This window comes from Moesziomyces antarcticus (assembly GCF_000747765.1).
Source record: "Moesziomyces antarcticus DNA, scaffold: scaffold_v10016, strain JCM 10317, whole genome shotgun sequence".
In the NCBI taxonomy this organism is placed as follows: Eukaryota; Fungi; Basidiomycota; class Ustilaginomycetes; order Ustilaginales; family Ustilaginaceae; genus Moesziomyces; species Moesziomyces antarcticus.
The window spans coordinates 215,437-231,358 of NW_014638994.1; the positions used below are offsets into that span (position 1 = coordinate 215,437).

Genomic DNA, 15,922 nt, shown 5'->3' on the forward strand with positions numbered 1-15,922 from the left:
CGGTCGAGGTCGAAAAAGCACGGCTGGACAAAGGCTCTTGAACCGCCGGCGTTGGATGTCAAGAGGCAAGGTACAAACCAACGCAATCACTTGACACTCTTTGCACTTTGCGCGCAGACTTTCCACACCCTCAGTCCCACGCACACAACCAATCCACGCTAAGGCGCACTGACAATGGCCAACCGTGCATGGCCGCAAAAAAAAAGTCGGTGGGTCTTCGTGCATGCCCAACCCACGCTTATGCACGCGGGCGTCAAAAAGCCATGCATCACTCACTCCAACCGAGCCCCCTCCCCTTCCCTCACATCACAAGGTGATTACACAGGGGCCTCCCACAGCCCGCATGCATCCCTACAACCTCCACACTAACAGCCCACAACGAACCACGAGACAACAATGAATCTTCGACATTGGATGATAGTACAGATTGACAGGAGATCAACGAAACTGGGAAACTCGATTCGATCCGAATTGTGGGGAGAAAAAAGAGGAGAAAGAGAGAGAGAGAGAGAGGAAGGAAGAAAGGGCGAGAGAGAGGGCTTAGGCCTGCTGCTGCTGCTGCATCATGTGCGGCGGCAGAAAGCCTGCATGCCCGTTGAGATGTGCGTGCGCCGAGTGCTGCTGCTGCTGCTGGTCGCTGCTCGCACCGCTGCTGCTCGTCGAGAGCGTGGCGGCAATGTGGTCGAGCAGCGCCTGGATCTCGGCGGGCGCACGCGGCAGACGGTGTCGCTGCGTCTTCATGAGCTCGATAAACGTCACGAGCAGACCCCACGGATGCGGGCGGTTGATAATGAGCCGCTCGAGCAGCACGCGCAGCATCTGCTCGCGCACCAGCTCGTCGTCGCTCTCGCCAAACAGCTGCAGCAGCGCCGACGAAAAGTACGCCGTGTGGCTCGACGGGAAGCGCAGCTGGTTCGCCGCCGCCGTCAGCACCACAAACCGCGTCTCGGGCTCCGACTCGGCCACCAGCCAGCGCAGCACCGCAGCGCCGCCATCCTCGTTGCCACTGCGGCGCGACTCGATCGAGCGCACGCCAAGGTACAGCACAGTCGAGTTGATCAGTCCGGCGTTGACGTTACTCGCAGCGTGCGCGCCAGCAGCCTCGTCCTTGCTCACGCCGTTGCTCGTGGCGGCTGCCTTGCTCGTGACCTGCTTGAGCAGTCCCACGAGCTGCTCCGGCAGCTCGCTGCCGCGTGGCTGCTCGACGAATGCGTCGATGGCGCCGCGCAGCCCCTCCACCTGCTCGAGTGCCGCGAGGTAGTCCGAAGCGATGCGCGGTGCCTGGGCCACTTCGGGCAGCATCGACATCTGCAGGTTGGCGCCAAACGGATCCGGCAGGCGTCGGTTGCGCGGGAAGGCGCTCAGGATGATGTTGCGCAGCTGGATGCACGATGTCGGCACCAGGTCGCACAGGCTCTGGTGGTAGTCGCACAGGAACTCGGGGAAGTCGTGCAGCAGGATGAGCAGGATGCGCAGCGTGCCGCGGTACAGCTGGCGCGACGTGTCCTGCAGCTCGGCATTGCGCAGCAGCGGCGAGAGGAAGCGCAGCAGCGACGCAAACAGCCGATGGAACGCGCCCCAGCCCTCGCGCTCGTTCGCCTCGAGCAGCTTGGGCATGAACAGTCGATGCGACACCAGCGACATCCACGAAAACGTAAAGCCGGGGAAGAACGACGGCTGCAGCGTGTTGAGCGTGTTGCTGATGGCCAGCAGCGACTGCACGTACGCGTGGCCGAGATTCGACTCGGCGGCGTGCAGGTCGTGCAGCAGGCTCGAGAACAGTCGGAAGAAGGGCTTCTGCTGGAAATGCACTCCGAGCTCTTCGTGCGACTGCGCCAGCACCAGCACCACGATCGACAGGATCTTGGTCAGGTAGTGCACCTTGGCCTGCTCGTTGTTGGCGCCCGTCGGGTCGGCGTGGTACTTGATCATCAACACAATCAGACGCGAGAAGGCGTCGATGGGCGAAAAGATGCCCGTGGCGGGCGAGCCGCCCACCGCCTTCTGCTTGATGTAGCTGTCCACGCTCACCTCGGTGCAGACGCGGAAGAACATCGACGAGATGTCCTCGCCCTTGAGGATGCCCTGCGTCTGCAGCTGCGTGACGTAGTCGATGAACGACTTTTCCGGGTTGGGCGAATGCTGGAACAGACGCGCCCACTCGGCAAAGCAGTACGCCAGCTGCTCGCGCAGCGCCGTGTTGCCGATGTCCACCTTGCTCTTGAGCAGTCCGCTCTCCAGATCGTGCAGGAAGCGCTTCGACGCCTCGGTGTCCTTGCTGCGCTGGCCGGCTCGCTGCAGCGCCTCGATCGTGTGCGTAAGCTGCTGGCGCGTGGCGCAGGCAGGCTCCTGAAGGCACTCGAGCGCAAGCTGGGCCGAAAAGTCGATCACGCTCGCGCGGAAGTCGCGCAGGATGAGCTTGGCCAGCTGCACATCGAGCTCGGCGATGTTGACCAAGCCTGCGCGCACCAGCGCCACGGTGACGGGCACGTTGAACTTGCGCTCGTCCTCGGCGTAGATGAGCCAGGCGGTCACTTCGCGTGCTGCCTTGAGCGAGATCTCGCACAGCCTGTCGAGCAGCACCACGTACACCTCGCGGCCGAGCTTGGACTCGATCTTGAAGAGCAGCTGCACCACCTTCTGCGAGAAGGCCAGCGCCGTCTCGTCGCGGCTGGTCGACTGCGCCGCCACCAAGGGGATCAGACGGAGCGCATGGCGGATCTCGTGATCCTGCGACAAATCGGCGAGGCCAGAGTCGCGGTCGGCGGCATCGAGCAGGCGCTCCAGCTCCATCATGCCCTGCGAGAACTTCTCGAGCGACTGCTGCGCGCTCAGCGTGGCACCTGCAGCCATGGGAAGCAGGCCGGACGGGACACCTGCGTTGGCGTCCTGCAGTGCAGCAGCGCCAGGGGCAGGCGCTTCGGTGAAGCCGGCCTCGGATCGTCCGGAAACCGACGATGCGTGGACCGAAGCGGGCGTGCCTCGATCTGCGTCGGCGCCGGGCGACATGCGACGGCTGAAGCCATCGTAGACGCGCAGCTGGGCGGGATGGAGGCCGTCGGGTCGGAGGCGAAGCATGTCCGGTAGTGTTGCGGCGTACTGCGAGGCGGCCAGGGCGGCGCTGTCCCAGTAGTAGCCGCGACCGCGGGTGCGATGCTCGCGTCGGCTCGTGTAGGCGTTGGTGAGGCCCTCGTCCACCTCGGGCACGGCCTTGTCCATGGCGGCCTTCTCGATGACCGAGCAAGCCAGGTCGAGATTCTCCTGCATGATGACCATGAGCGCCTGCTCGGGCAGGTTCTGCTCGGTGAAGCCGTTGGAGAGGAGCAGGGTGCGTGCGTTGGCCACCATGCTGATGCGCAGGGGCTCCTTGCACGTCACCATGGCCAGGCTTCCGGCGAGGTTCTGCGCCATCTGATGAGCCGAGGCACGCATCTTTTCTTCGTCGCCCTCCATGGCAAAGTCCTTGGTGACGAGCTCGCGCGTCGAGATGGACGCGATGGTGACGGAACGCTCGACGACGGGCGCGATGATCTCGCGGATGGCGCGGTCGATGGCCACAAAGATGAGACGCTTGAGTGCAGCGTTGTTGGCAAACATGGTGAGCTGCGGATTGAACACCACATACTGAGGCAGGCTCTGCAGCATCGAGACGAGCGTCTCGGTGTAGGCGGCGACGGCGGCAGCGGACTGGCCTGGCTGTGCGCCCGATCCGGCGGCGGCGACGGCGGCAGCGGCAGCGCTGGCCTTTTGTCCTTGCGGGGCCATGCGGCCTCCGGCAGCGGCGCCGTAACCTCCAGCGATCGAGAGACGTTCGAGGTCGTGCGCGATGCCTGTGGCGGGCTGCTGCTGGAGCTGCTGCTGGTGTTGGCGCTGCTGCTGGAGCTGCATCTGCGCCGCCACTTGCTGCTGCTGTTGCTGGCTGAGATGCTGCAGCTGACCGGTCGACTGGTGCTGCTGTTGCTGCTGTTGCTGCTGCTGTTGCTGTTGCTGCAGAAGGTCGCCCGTGGGTCGGTTGCGCAGGATGGTGGTGGGAGGCACATCCTTGAGCTCGACGTTGAGGCCTTTGAAGAGCACCTCGATCTCGAACTTGAGGTTGAGCTTGAGTTCGGCAAACTGGTAGAGTTCCACCATGAGACGCAGGACGGCCATGAGCCAGGGGTTGGGCGGCTTGAAGACGTTGGACTTGGCGCACTGCTCCATCACCTTGCAAACGAAGGGGATGGCGACGATGAGGCGGTTGCTGTCGTAGCCCTGGATGAGGAGGTCCTTGAAGGCGATGTTGCGGTGGCGGATGGGCTTGTCGCGGGCGAGCGTGAGGCTGCCGAGCCAAGAGCCGAGGTTCTTGAGCAGGTTGCGCTCCTGCGTCGACTGGACGGTCTTGTCGCTGTTGAGCAGCATCTGGCACTTTGCGAGCGTCTCGTGCAGGATGTGCGCCATGAGACCCTTGGCTTCGAGGCCGTCGAGGAACTGGGCGTAGAGGCCGTGGTTGTTGGGCTCGATGCTGATGCGCTGGAGCACGAGGTAGTTGGAGAACCAGCGGTGGATGTCGGCGGTGATGAGACGGCGGGCATCGCCGAGCTTGGCGTCGACGTTGCTGGGCGAGAGGTTGTTGACGAGGAAGAGGAGCTTGTCGGACACCTCTTCGCTCGGGTCGTGCTGCTCGATGTCCTGGGGCGGCGCGTCGGCGCGAATGGCGGGGAAGGGAGCCTTCTTGTCCTCGAGCGACTGACCTCCGGGCATGCCGACATCGGCGCCAGGCAGCTGGCCGGCGAGGGCCATCTTGACGAGGCGGATGATGTTGGGATACGACTGCTGGAGGTGAGGCATGGAGAGGAGGGCCTGGCAGAGCTGGGGCCACTCGGGCAGGCGGTTCTGGAAGCGCAGCAGCGCCTGCAAGCCGAACTTGAACATGTTGGAGTCGGACGGGTTGCGCAGCGCATCGAGCACGTAGCGGATGGCGATGCCGAGCGGGATGTAGTCGATGAGCTGATACTGGATGAGCGAGCCGAAGACGACGGCGGTCATCTCGAGCTCGCGCGGAGGGTAGTACATCTCGAACCAGCGGTACTCGTCGAAGAGGGTGTGGACCATGCAGGCAAAGATCTGGTGGTCGCGCACGTTCTCGGAGGCCTTGGTGCGCTGGAGGAGGAGGACGATATCTTCGATGCTGATCTTGCCCTCGTACATCTGGCGATACCAGGAGTCGGCCTCCTCGTGGATGTCCTGGGAGAAGGTGACGACCTGGAGGCCGGGTTCCTGGCCCTCTGCGCCGGGTGCAAGGTTCATGAGACGCGGATGGAGCTGGAGGCAGACGTTGCGGACGCCCTTGAAGAAGTCGATCTCCTCGGCACTCATGCTGTCTCCGTTGGAGCGGAGCGCCTTGAGGAAGCTGGCGACGCTCTGTACGGTGAGGGGGACGAAGCTCTGCTCTGCGTGGGGGTCTGGCTTGGCGAGGTCGTCCTTTGCCTTTACGTCGAGGAACTCGAGGACGGCGCGGATAAAGTCGCTGCCGTGGCGGTTGATGTTGTCCTGGAGCCAGGCATCGAGGTCGATGGCCTCTCTGCGCGACGCGAGCGCGGCGACGTCGAGCGCAAAGGCAAAGGGCCTGGCGTCCACAAGGTCGTCTACGATGCCGAGGCTCTGAGCGACATCGACGATGCGGCTGAGGTTGAGCTGATTCTCGAGGTAAAAGTTGCGGAAGGCGTTGAGGAGGTACTCGCGCTGGGTCTTCCAGATGCGGTGAAAGACGAGGTTGCTGTTGTTGTTGGGGGTCATGAACATGGTGAGGAGCTGGGAGGCGAGCTCTGCATGGACGGGATTCCAGGGCTGTGGGATCTGGACGAGGCCGAGGAGGATGAGTTCGGGTGCGGCCTTGATGGCGTGCTCGAGCACCTCCTGGACGGCGGATCGGACGTGCTGCTCGTCGGAGGAGGAGATGTCGATGAGCGTCTCGACGAGGTCGAGCGAGTTGTAGGAGCTGGGCAGGAGGGACTCTGCCTGCTCGCGGACGCTGTTGGGCGCCTCTGCGATGTGGTCCGAGGAGAGGATGCGGCGTCCGGGCAGCGAGGCAAAGCTGAATTTGTCGGAGCCGAGGGCGAGAAGGCCGTGCAGGATCTGAAGCTGGCGGAGGCGGTGAACCCAAGGGCCCCAAAGGCCGGACACGGCGGCGACCTGCGATTGTGCCTGGACGGGAGCGTGGAGGAGGAGGCTTGCCATGCCAGCCATGCGGCCGTGGAAGGAGGGGTTGAAGCCATCGAGTTCGTCGAGGCCGCGCACGACGCGGGGCCAGGAGAGGGTGGGACGGATGGAGGCGATGGCGCGGACGAGGTTGGCAAAGTCGGTGACTCGATCGCTCTCGAAGATGGCGGGATCGACGGAGAGGAGGATGGCGAGGATTTCTGCGACGATGCGCTCGTCTGGGGGGTTTGCGTCGGTGAGGCCGAAGCGCTTGAGGACGGCAGCGGCGGTGTCGACGGTGGGGAGGCTCTTTACGCCGAGCTCGATGAGCAGATCTGCGATGCTCTTGTCCTGCTTGAGCTGAAGCTTGGGGAGGGCGGAGCGAACGGCGTCTGCGGTGGCGTCGGGGCCTACTTTGTCGGCAATGGCGTTGAAGAGGCGCTGACGCTGTGCGGGATGGAGGACGGGGGTGTTGGGAGCGGCATCGGAGAGGAGGGTCTCGAGGAGGAGGGCGTGCTGCTGGGTGGTGACGATGGGCGCGGGGCCGTCGTTCTGAAGCGCGTCGAGGACGAGCTTGACGATGGGCGGGCTCTGGTTGGCATTGTTGGCATCTGCGCCTCCGCCGTTGGGAGGAGCGGAGCCATTGAACATGATGGCCGGCTCGGCGCACGGCCCGGATGGAGGAGCGCTGTCAGAAGCGTTGGGCGGGGGCGGAAGATGGATGGATGGAGAAGGGCGAGCAGCGGTGCTGGACACGAGGCGGTGATGTTGTGCAAAGATGTCGAGCGGTGATCGGGCCGCAAAGGGATGGTGGAGAGCAGGCAGGTACGGCCGAGCGTGGGTGTGCACGTGTGCTTGCGAGGCTTGCAAGGCTTGACACGAGAGCAAGGCCGAGGCTGATTGGAGACGCAAGGATGCCGACACTACGAGGTAGCGAGCGGGTCTATGGAGAGGCTGCCGGCGAACGCTGGATAAAGACAGGAGCGCTGTCGCTGGGAATGGCGCTGTTGGCGTTGATGCACTTCAAAGCCAAGCAGGTGGATGCGACTGAAGAGCTGGCTGCTTGCTCAGGGCGTCCGAGAGGGCGAGTTGATACGGCGCTTGATGCTGCGTCGCTAGCGTGCCGCGCCGATGCAAGTACGAAGCGTGCTGGCGTGCGGTTGAAGCCGTGTGGACGTGCCGGGATGCGCAGCACAGGCACAGGCTGGCCACGGTGCCGAATTGGAGTCGGAGGATTGGCAGATCGGAGGGAGGATATAGCTGATTCCGATCGAGCTTGGCGGGTGGAAGGAAGGATGCGTCGAGAACGACGGCTGCGGGATGGTTGTGAGGAAAGGTGAACGGCTGAGGCGAGTCTGGATGCGAAAGGCACTCGCTCGAAAGGCACACTTTTGGCACGCGCTCCCAGCTGCTGCTGCGAATCCATTCGATGATTGATTGATTGATTCATTCTGGCGTCGACCGCTGGCTGGCGGTGCAGTGACGCTCTGACTGTGAGCCGCTCTGACTGTGAGCCGGACTGCTGTACCTTGGCTCGGGCGTGCGTTGGGGGGCTCTCTCTGCTGGGTTCTGCTGGGCTCTGCTGGGCTCTGCTGGGCTTGATTGGCTGCTGCTGCGGGACTCTCTCGGACTGCAGCTTCTCAGCTCTCCAGCTCTCCAGCTCTCCAGCACTCAACGCCTTGACGCGTGACTGTGGCCGCCCCGCCAGCGCAAAGTTGAATTCGATCATTCACAGCCGCCAATTTCGATTCAAATCCGGGCGCTGCCCTCAAAATTCAACTCTCCAAGCTCAAGATCACTTGCCAGGCCCATCGGGTCGAGCTTCGTGATCGGCGGGCTCTTTTTCCCGACGTGTTAGGACTTGAATATCGTACATTTTCAAAAATTCGCCTCGAGTCGGACGTGGCTTGGATGGACCCTTGGAAGAGCGGCATTCGGCACGCGCATGCCGTTCCCCCCGCAAGCCAGGCCTGCTCCAAGCGAGCTGCTTGTTTCTATGGCACCTCCTGCCATCCCATTCCGGATCATCCACCCATCCCCCTCGATACCCCTCGATACCCCTCAATACCAATAGACATACCTCGATACCCCTTGGAACGACGATGCGATAAACCTCTTCTGCCGGGCATGCTTGGATCTCTCTACCGTGCGCAGTGGCTCATGCTGGTGTGCCTCTTCGCCGCCGCACACGCGTTCGACCTGGCATCATCGGGCTATGCGTCGCTAACGCACTACGACTTGCCCTCGAACTACGTTGCCTCGTGCGGGTGTGTGGGGCGGTCGACGTTCTACCCCACCGCCGCCTTAAACCGATACGCCTACGGATCCAATACCTCGTTCGGCCCGTCGTGCGGAAGCTGCTTTGAGCTTCGTCTGGTCTCAACGCCTTTAGCTCTGCCACCTCCAACTCCCGGTACGAATGAACCTTGGGGCGATGGAATCTACTATACTCCGCAACAAGTTTCATCGGGTTCGACGCCGAATCTTGTGGTAAAGATCATTGACCTTTGCCCCGGGGTAGGGGGTCCTTGGTGTAATGCAACAAGGCTCGAAAACGGGACGGTGCAAGGGAATAGTTTAGGATTCGATGTGCATTTTGATTTGGCTTGGCCTGCAAAGGGGATTTCGAAAGGGTTCTTTCCGGGAGATCATGATTATGGAGCTTGGAATGTGACGTATGATGCTGTCAGTTGCGAAAGGTGGGCAGGGTGGAAGGACAAAGCTGCGTTGGGGTCGGATTGGGACCAGCAAAGTTCGGCGTGTTGCCCCAACAATCCAGTGCCAAGTGGACAAGATCAAACGTGCCCACCGTACTACGATACCTTGGCTCCAACTAGAGCCGTACCGCCCAATACCAGCAATGTTCTGTCCAAGGGAAAATCCAACGCAGCAACATCCATGCTCACCAGCAACGTGCGCATCTACTTGGCAACCGCAATCGCACTGCTGTCGGCTGCTCTGCTCTGCGTCTCTGCAGCAACCTTCACCTTTGTGTAGATTAGACGTTTGAATATGCTCCTTCTATTTGCCTTGTTTAGTAGTATCGAGATCGTGGGTATATTTGCTTTTCCTGTGCAACACCTTTAGCTAGGCGGCGTGGGATTGACATGTGCATTGTCATTGGCCTTCGTCTCGGCCTCGCCCTCGTTGGTGGGCTCGTCGATCCAGTCGTACAGCACCACTGCATCGGCCATCTTTCTCGCCCATGGATCGCTCAGCCATTGCTGCACCTCGGCCCTTGTTGCTGTCTCTTGCTTGCCTGCATCGTGCTCTTGGGCGCTAGCTTTGGACTGTGCATGTTCGTAGCCAAGCCAGATGCCCGAATCGAGCGGCTTGCTAGCTATAATATACGGCCGAGTCCACTCTCCCTCCGCCGGGCTATGCTGTGAGAGAAGCTGCACGACACGTTCGGGTGCGCCAAAACCGTATTCGCAGTGACCCAAGCCACACACGACGAGTGCCACATTGACCACCGGTCGGTCCTTTCCAGAGCCGCCTTGAGATGCGGGCGCGGATGGTTCGGCGTCTCTGGCACCACGCAGGATCCAGGCTGTCACGTGGGCGAGATAGGAATCCTTGAGCGCCTGGGCGGGACCGAACCCCTTGAGCTCCACATTTTGCGGCTGGAGCAGCCAGGTCGGATAGATCGTCGGCTGCCCCGGCCTGTCGAGCGCGGGTGCGGCGCTAGTGGCTGCATCCGAGATAGGCGGAAAGCGGGGCGGCAGATCGGGCCGCATAAGACCCGAGAGATAGCTGCGATGCGCCGCACTGATGTTGGTCACCGACGACCACGCTGTGAACAGTGGCGAGCGACGCGGTGTCCCTGCGCCGGACAGCTTGGAGACTGTTGGATCCGAGGCAGTCTCGGCAGCAGAGGATTCTGGCGAGGAGCGTTTATGTTCGTCGGACTTGACCGCGTCGACGCCGTTGCGAAACACCTGCCTGGCCCAGCGGCGCGGCGGAAACCCGCCCCAGATGGGCACGTCGAGCTCCTTGGCAAGCATGAGCAGCGGCATGTAGTGGCCGATGTGGAACGACTCTTCGCTGTGCGCGTGGTAGGCGTGCGCAAGCTCGTCCGGCCCCATGCGCCCCTGCGAAAAGGAGTGCAGCATGCCTTGGTCCAGCACCGAAAAGTGCTCGAGAATCAGATGCAGCCGATAGATCGGCGGTGTCGAAGTCGGCGCATGGTCGGCGGACGAGGCTTGCTGGCACTGCGCATGGAGCGCATGCAGCGTCTGAAGCTGTGCACGCATCACGTGCGGCTGGTGATGCTGTTCGCCAAAGAAGACGAGCCTGGGCGGCGGTGCTGTGCAGCGAGTGTTGCTTTTGGACGCAGCAAAGAGATCCTGGAAAGAGCCTCCGAGCAGATTGGACGGGATGGGAAGCAGCTTGTTCCATTCCACGTAGGAGGCGCCATCGCCATATTCTGAAGAGGCGCGATCGTCGGCATCATCAGTTGTCTGGATCTGCTTGGATTCCGAATGGTTGGGGTTCTTGGCCGAGGATAAGGACGAGGACGACTCTGCCTGTGCTTGCCTCTCTTGGACAGGCGGCGAAAAGGAGTGTCTATACGACGGGATGTGGGTGGTGAGAAGAAGCGGCTTGGTGAAGCGCGGGATGAAGCGCGCGATCGATACATTGGCCATCGGATGCATCCGTGGTGCTTCGGCGTCACTCGAGTGGGCTTGCGACGCCATGCTGGATGCGCGCAAATCTGCGTTCTAAGGTGGCATTGAGATGGAGCCGGGAGGAGGTGGTCATGGCGCCAACTGAGCGTCGAGCGTTCAGGGTCCAGCCAATCCAATCCAAGCCGGGCCGAAAGCAGGCGGGCGAGTCCAAAGAGAAGAGGTGCGCGGTGACGCCAATTTGCATTCTCGCATCGTCCAAATCGGCTTCAGATCGGCTCCGCAAAAAGGCCCTGCAAAGATCGACGAAATCAATTTCCAAACCGACCGCACTGCAGAGCCAGGACTCGAGCGCAGTGCAGCAGTGCAGCATCAAGAGGGCACGAGCCATCCGCTTCGCAGCTCAGCCTCTAGCAAAGCAGCGCTGGGCTGTGCTGAGCAGCGGGCGGATGGCTGGCTGGCTTCTGGCTTCCCCCCAACGTCATCCGTCCCTCTCGCTGCTGTGTCCACATCCAACCCTCTCCATCCACCTTTCTTCCATCCATCCATCCGCCCCAGCCATTTATCTCTTCCCCATCCTCAATTACGGATACCACACCACTGGAAAGGATTGACTCGGCTCGCCCCCACTCTCCCTCCGTCTCGCCCCAACCATGCAGAGTCCCGCTCCTGCGGGCTCCGCCGCCTCGGCGCCCCCCATCGCACTCTCGCCCGTAGAGAGGAGCGCCTTTGCGCATCTCTTCAACCTCGCCGATCCAGAGCGCACCGGCATCGTCACCGGAGATGCCGCCGTCTCCTTCTTTGCCAAGTCCAAGCTGCCCCCACCCGTCCTCGGTCAGATCTGGGCCATGGCCGACAGCGCCAACAACGGCTTCCTCACCCCGCCCTCCTTCAGCATCGCTCTCCGCCTCATCGCTCACGCACAGCGCGGCGAGCCCGTCACAGACGCCCTCGTCAAGCGTCCCGGCCCACCTCCCACCATGGAGGGCGTCAACCTCCCGCTCACCGCACAGCTCACCGGCTCCCAGTCCGCCGCTTCCGGCGCCACCAACATGCCCGGCGTCATCGAGATCAAGCCCGAGGATCGCGCCCGCTACACCCGCATCTTTGCCAACTCCGGCCCCTCGGGCGGTCTTATCGACGGCGACCGCGCCAAGGAGATCTTTGTCAAGTCCAAGCTTCCCTTTGACAAGCTCGGCGCCATCTGGAACCTCGCAGACACACAGGCACGCGGCGCCCTCGATCTCACCGACTTTATCATCGCCATGCACTTCATCCAGAACACCATGAACGGCTCGCTCAACTCCATCCCCGCTGCCCTCCCGCCGGGCCTCTACGAGCAGGCAAAGGGCTCCGGCGGCGTCGGTTCGCGCGTCCTACCCGGCTCGCCCCTCGCAGCCCAGAACACTGGCGGCTCGGCATCCGGCTTCGGCTCCGCCATGGGCGTCCAGCGTCAGATGACTGGCTCCAACTTCCAAGCTCCCTCGGCTTTCCAGTCACCCCAACAGACAATAGCCCCTCCCGCCGCTGCTCCCACCGCCACCGCTGCCACCTCGGTTGCAGCTCCCTGGGACGTCACTCCCGAGGACAAGGCTCGCTCCGATCAGTTTTTCGATGGCCTCGACGTTTCCAAGAAAGGTCGTCTCGATGGTGCCGCCGTCGTGCCCTTCTTCATGCAGAGCAAACTCACCGAGGCCGTGCTCGCCCACGTCTGGGACCTCTCCGACGTCACCCAGACCGGCACCCTCAACAAGGACGAGTTCGCCGTCGCCATGCACCTCATCAACGCACAGCTCGCCGGCAAGCCGCTGCCCCAGGAACTCCCCGCCACGCTCGTCCCGCCTTCGATGCGCAGCATGGATCTGCCCGCCGCCGTCAACCCGCACCAGTCCGACACCCAGAAGGACCTCTTCTCGCTAATGGACGACGACCCGCCGGCGCCCACCATCTCGGCCTCGTCCGCTTTCATTACGCCCTCGCCCGCCGCACCAGTCGTGCACAACCAACCGTTTGGCGCCGCCCCAGCCCCGGCTGCCACCACCACGGCTCAGCGCTCGGCTCCCGGTCCCTTTGACGACGACTTCTTTGGCGCTTCCGACACCACTCCCAGCGCTCCAACGCCTTTCCAATCCAGCCAGCCCGCAGCCGCAGCCCTCTCGCCCGCGGCTACAGGTGGCAGCTTCGGCAGCCCGGCCGCCTTCCGTTCGCCCGGCATCGCCTCGCCTACCGGCGTAGCTTCGCCTTCCGCCTCCACCTCGCGCCTCGGCACCGCCTTTGGCGCAGGTACAGCCGCCACTGCTGCAGGCGCTGCCGCCGGTGCCGCTTTCGGCTCGGGCTCGGGCTCGGCCACCGCCACCGCCACCGACCAAGGCGCCGATTTCGGAAACAAGTCGCTGCAGCTCCAGAGCACCGAGAAGGCCGTCTCCGACCTCCAGTCCAGGCGCACCACCCTCGAAGACTCCGTGGCCACCAACGCTTCGACGCTCGCCGAGCTCGAGTCGCGTCTCTCCGCCGTTCGCGGCCAGCACGACACCGAGTCCAAGCTGGTCAAGGACCTCGAGGAGCGCTCGCAAAAGCAGAACGCGGAGCTCAAGACGCTGCGCGAGGACGTCATCCGCGAGGAGAGCGAGCTCAGCGCGCTCAAGGCCGAAAAGGACGAGCTGGAGCAGGCGCTCATGCGCGACCGCGAGGACGTGCGCGACATGAAGAAGCGCATGAACGACGTGCAGACCGAGACCAAGTCGCTCAAGGAGCAGCTCGACAAGCTGCGCAAGGAGGCCAGGCAGCAGAAAGGTCTCGTCGCCATCAGCAAGAAGCAGCTCGTCACCGCCGAGGCCGACCAGGATAAAGTGGCCAGCGAGATCGAGGCTGTGCAGCGCGGAGATGTCGAGACGGCCACTGAGCACAGTGCCGCGCCCGCGCACGCCGAGGCGGTGACGAGTCCGGCTGCGAGCGTTCGAAGCACCAATCCCTTCGACCGCTTCGGAACGGGCGCGAGCGCTTCCCCTCAGCCGGGCACACCCGCGCTGCCTGCTGCTGGTGCGAGCCACCATGGCGGCGTCGGAACGGCTCTGGCAGCTGGTGCTGGTGCCGGCGCTGTACTCGGCGGTGTGGCTGCGGCAGCTTCCCACCACGACAGCGAGGCTCCTCACACGGGCGTTGCGGACCAAGCAGTCCACGACGCCGATCCGTTCGGCGTCCAGCACACGCAGCAGCCGGCACAGCCTGCGCAGAGCCTCGGCTTTGACGATGCCTTTGCCGTCCCTGGCGAATCGACAACCGATGCCCCGGCACACGCAACCTCGGCCGACTTTGACGACAACTTTGGCGACGATTTCGGCGCGGGCACTGCTGCTCCCACTGGTGTCGGTGCGGACAAGGCCGACGAGCCTGCTGTGGGTGACGACGATTCGCGTGGTGTAGAGCCTGCGGCGGTGGATGGGCTCGCTGCCGGTGCCGGTGCTGGTGCGGTGGGCGCTGCGGCAGTGCACGCCGTGGAGCCTTCGCAGGACGCAGCGCCCACAGTGGCAACCGGGACCGAGGCTGCAGACACCCCGATCGCGGACATGAGCCGACCGGACGAGCCGGACGCCGACGAGGACAGCTCTGACGACGACGATGATGGGCCCGAGGACGTCAGCGGCTACAGAGGCCACGACACGGCCGGTGCTGCTGACCGCTTCCCGGACATCGACGAGTCGACGCAGGATGTTGGCGCGGCGGCTGCGGTCGAGCCGAAGCACGAGGAACGCACGGTGCCAGGCGGACTGGAGGACGTTACCGCTGCCAGTGTGGTGCCTGCCTCGTCGGCCCCTGTTGACCCTTCGGCGATCGGATCTGTCGCGGGCGAGCGCACTGCGTCGACGACGTCCATTGCGCCCGTCAGCCGCCAAGAGACCGGAGCCCCCGCCACTCCAGCCGAACCCGCTTCGGAAGCCGAGCATACTCCGGCTGCTGCGGCTGCAGCGGGCGGACTGGGTGTTGCAGCTCTCGCTGCGGGTGCGGGCGCTCTGACGCTGGGCGAGCGAGGCGGTGCGGATGTGCAGCCCGAGGTGTCGTCGCCGACGGACGACGTGCCGCTCAGCCAGCTCATGGTTGCGCAAAATCCCAAGGCTGGTGTCGAGCCGTCGGTAAGCCCGAGTTCTTCGATTAAGACTCGGCGTGCGCCGCCGCCCGCGCCCGTGCGCAGCGGGACGGCGCTCTCGGCTGCTTCGCCTGCCACGGCGCCGACGGTGCTAGCTGCCGAGCCGACGAGTGGTACGGCGGCTCCTGTCAAGCCGGTGGAGGCGTCGACGAATCCGTTTGGCATGGACGACTTTGGTGCAGGCGCAAAGCCGCACCCGACGCATGGGGACAGCGGCAGCGGCAGTGGGTTCGACGACTTTGACTCGGCCTTCGAGGATCTCGGTCCGTCCGAGGCGGTTCCGAACGCCGCAGCTGCCGGCACGGGCGCGGCAGTTGCAGTGCCACAGAGCGGCTTCGACGACGCGTTTGACAACGACTTTGACTTTGTGCCGTCGTTCAGCACGGGTGCTGCGGGTGCTGCGGGTGCGGATGCGGGCACCGCAACCACTCGAGCCGTTCCTGCGGCCCCAGCGAGAGGTCAGAAGGATGCGTTTGACGACTTTGATGCGGCGTTCGACAGCGCTCCGACCGCCACCTCCACCAGCGCCGCTCCTGCTGCTGCTGCTGCTGCTGCAGTTGCGACTCAGACTGGGACGACGTCCAACACTGCGTCTGGCTTCAGCTTCGATGACGCGTTCTCGCCTTCCGCGAGCACTTCCGCGCCTGCAGTCTCAATTCCCGCCTCCACCGCATCCACCTCTGCCGCCACTGGTGTAAGCTCACCGACGGCGGCGGAGGGGACGTATGCGCCGCCTCCCGGTCCTCCTCCTGGCTTCAATGCTCCGCCCGCGGTGCCTCCTCGCTCGAGCGCACGCACGGCGACGGACGAGGCGGAAGACTACACCGGTGCGCTTCCGGACGACGCTGGGCCCGTCAAGCAGCTGTGCGGTATGGGCTTTACGCGCCAGGCCGTGATCGGTGCGCTCGAGAAGTCCAACTATCGCACCGAAAAGGCGCTCGAACGACTGCTCGCCTCGACCAACTAATCCCCGCGC

At 63.7% G+C, this 15,922-nt stretch overlaps 4 protein-coding genes across 4 annotated transcripts; 2 read left to right on the forward strand and 2 right to left on the reverse strand.

Annotated features, from left to right (window-relative positions):
* Positions 1 to 540: 540 nt before the first annotated feature.
* On the reverse strand, positions 541 to 7,627 carry PAN0_016d5290 (not1-domain-containing protein; the record flags this gene model as incomplete). The annotated part of the gene is made up of 2 exons (XM_014799231.1): positions 541 to 7,073; positions 7,144 to 7,627. 2 exons carry the CDS (start codon positions 7,625 to 7,627, stop codon positions 541 to 543), a joined length of 7,017 nt encoding a protein of 2,338 aa, XP_014654717.1.
* A 677-nt stretch (positions 7,628 to 8,304) lies between these two features.
* Positions 8,305 to 9,174, forward strand: PAN0_016c5291 (endoglucanase v-like protein; the record flags this gene model as incomplete). Its single annotated transcript, XM_014799232.1, has 1 exon — positions 8,305 to 9,174. One exon carries the CDS (start codon positions 8,305 to 8,307, stop codon positions 9,172 to 9,174), a length of 870 nt encoding a protein of 289 aa, XP_014654718.1.
* Positions 9,175 to 9,260: 86 nt separating this feature from the next.
* On the reverse strand, positions 9,261 to 10,874 carry PAN0_016d5292 (uncharacterized protein; the record flags this gene model as incomplete). The annotated part of the gene is made up of 1 exon (XM_014799233.1): positions 9,261 to 10,874. The coding sequence occupies one exon, from the start codon at positions 10,872 to 10,874 to the stop codon at positions 9,261 to 9,263; it is 1,614 nt and encodes a 537-aa protein (XP_014654719.1).
* Positions 10,875 to 11,455: 581 nt separating this feature from the next.
* On the forward strand, positions 11,456 to 15,913 carry PAN0_016c5293 (uncharacterized protein; the record flags this gene model as incomplete). Its single annotated transcript, XM_014799234.1, has 1 exon — positions 11,456 to 15,913. One exon carries the CDS (start codon positions 11,456 to 11,458, stop codon positions 15,911 to 15,913), a length of 4,458 nt encoding a protein of 1,485 aa, XP_014654720.1.
* Positions 15,914 to 15,922: the final 9 nt, after the last annotated feature.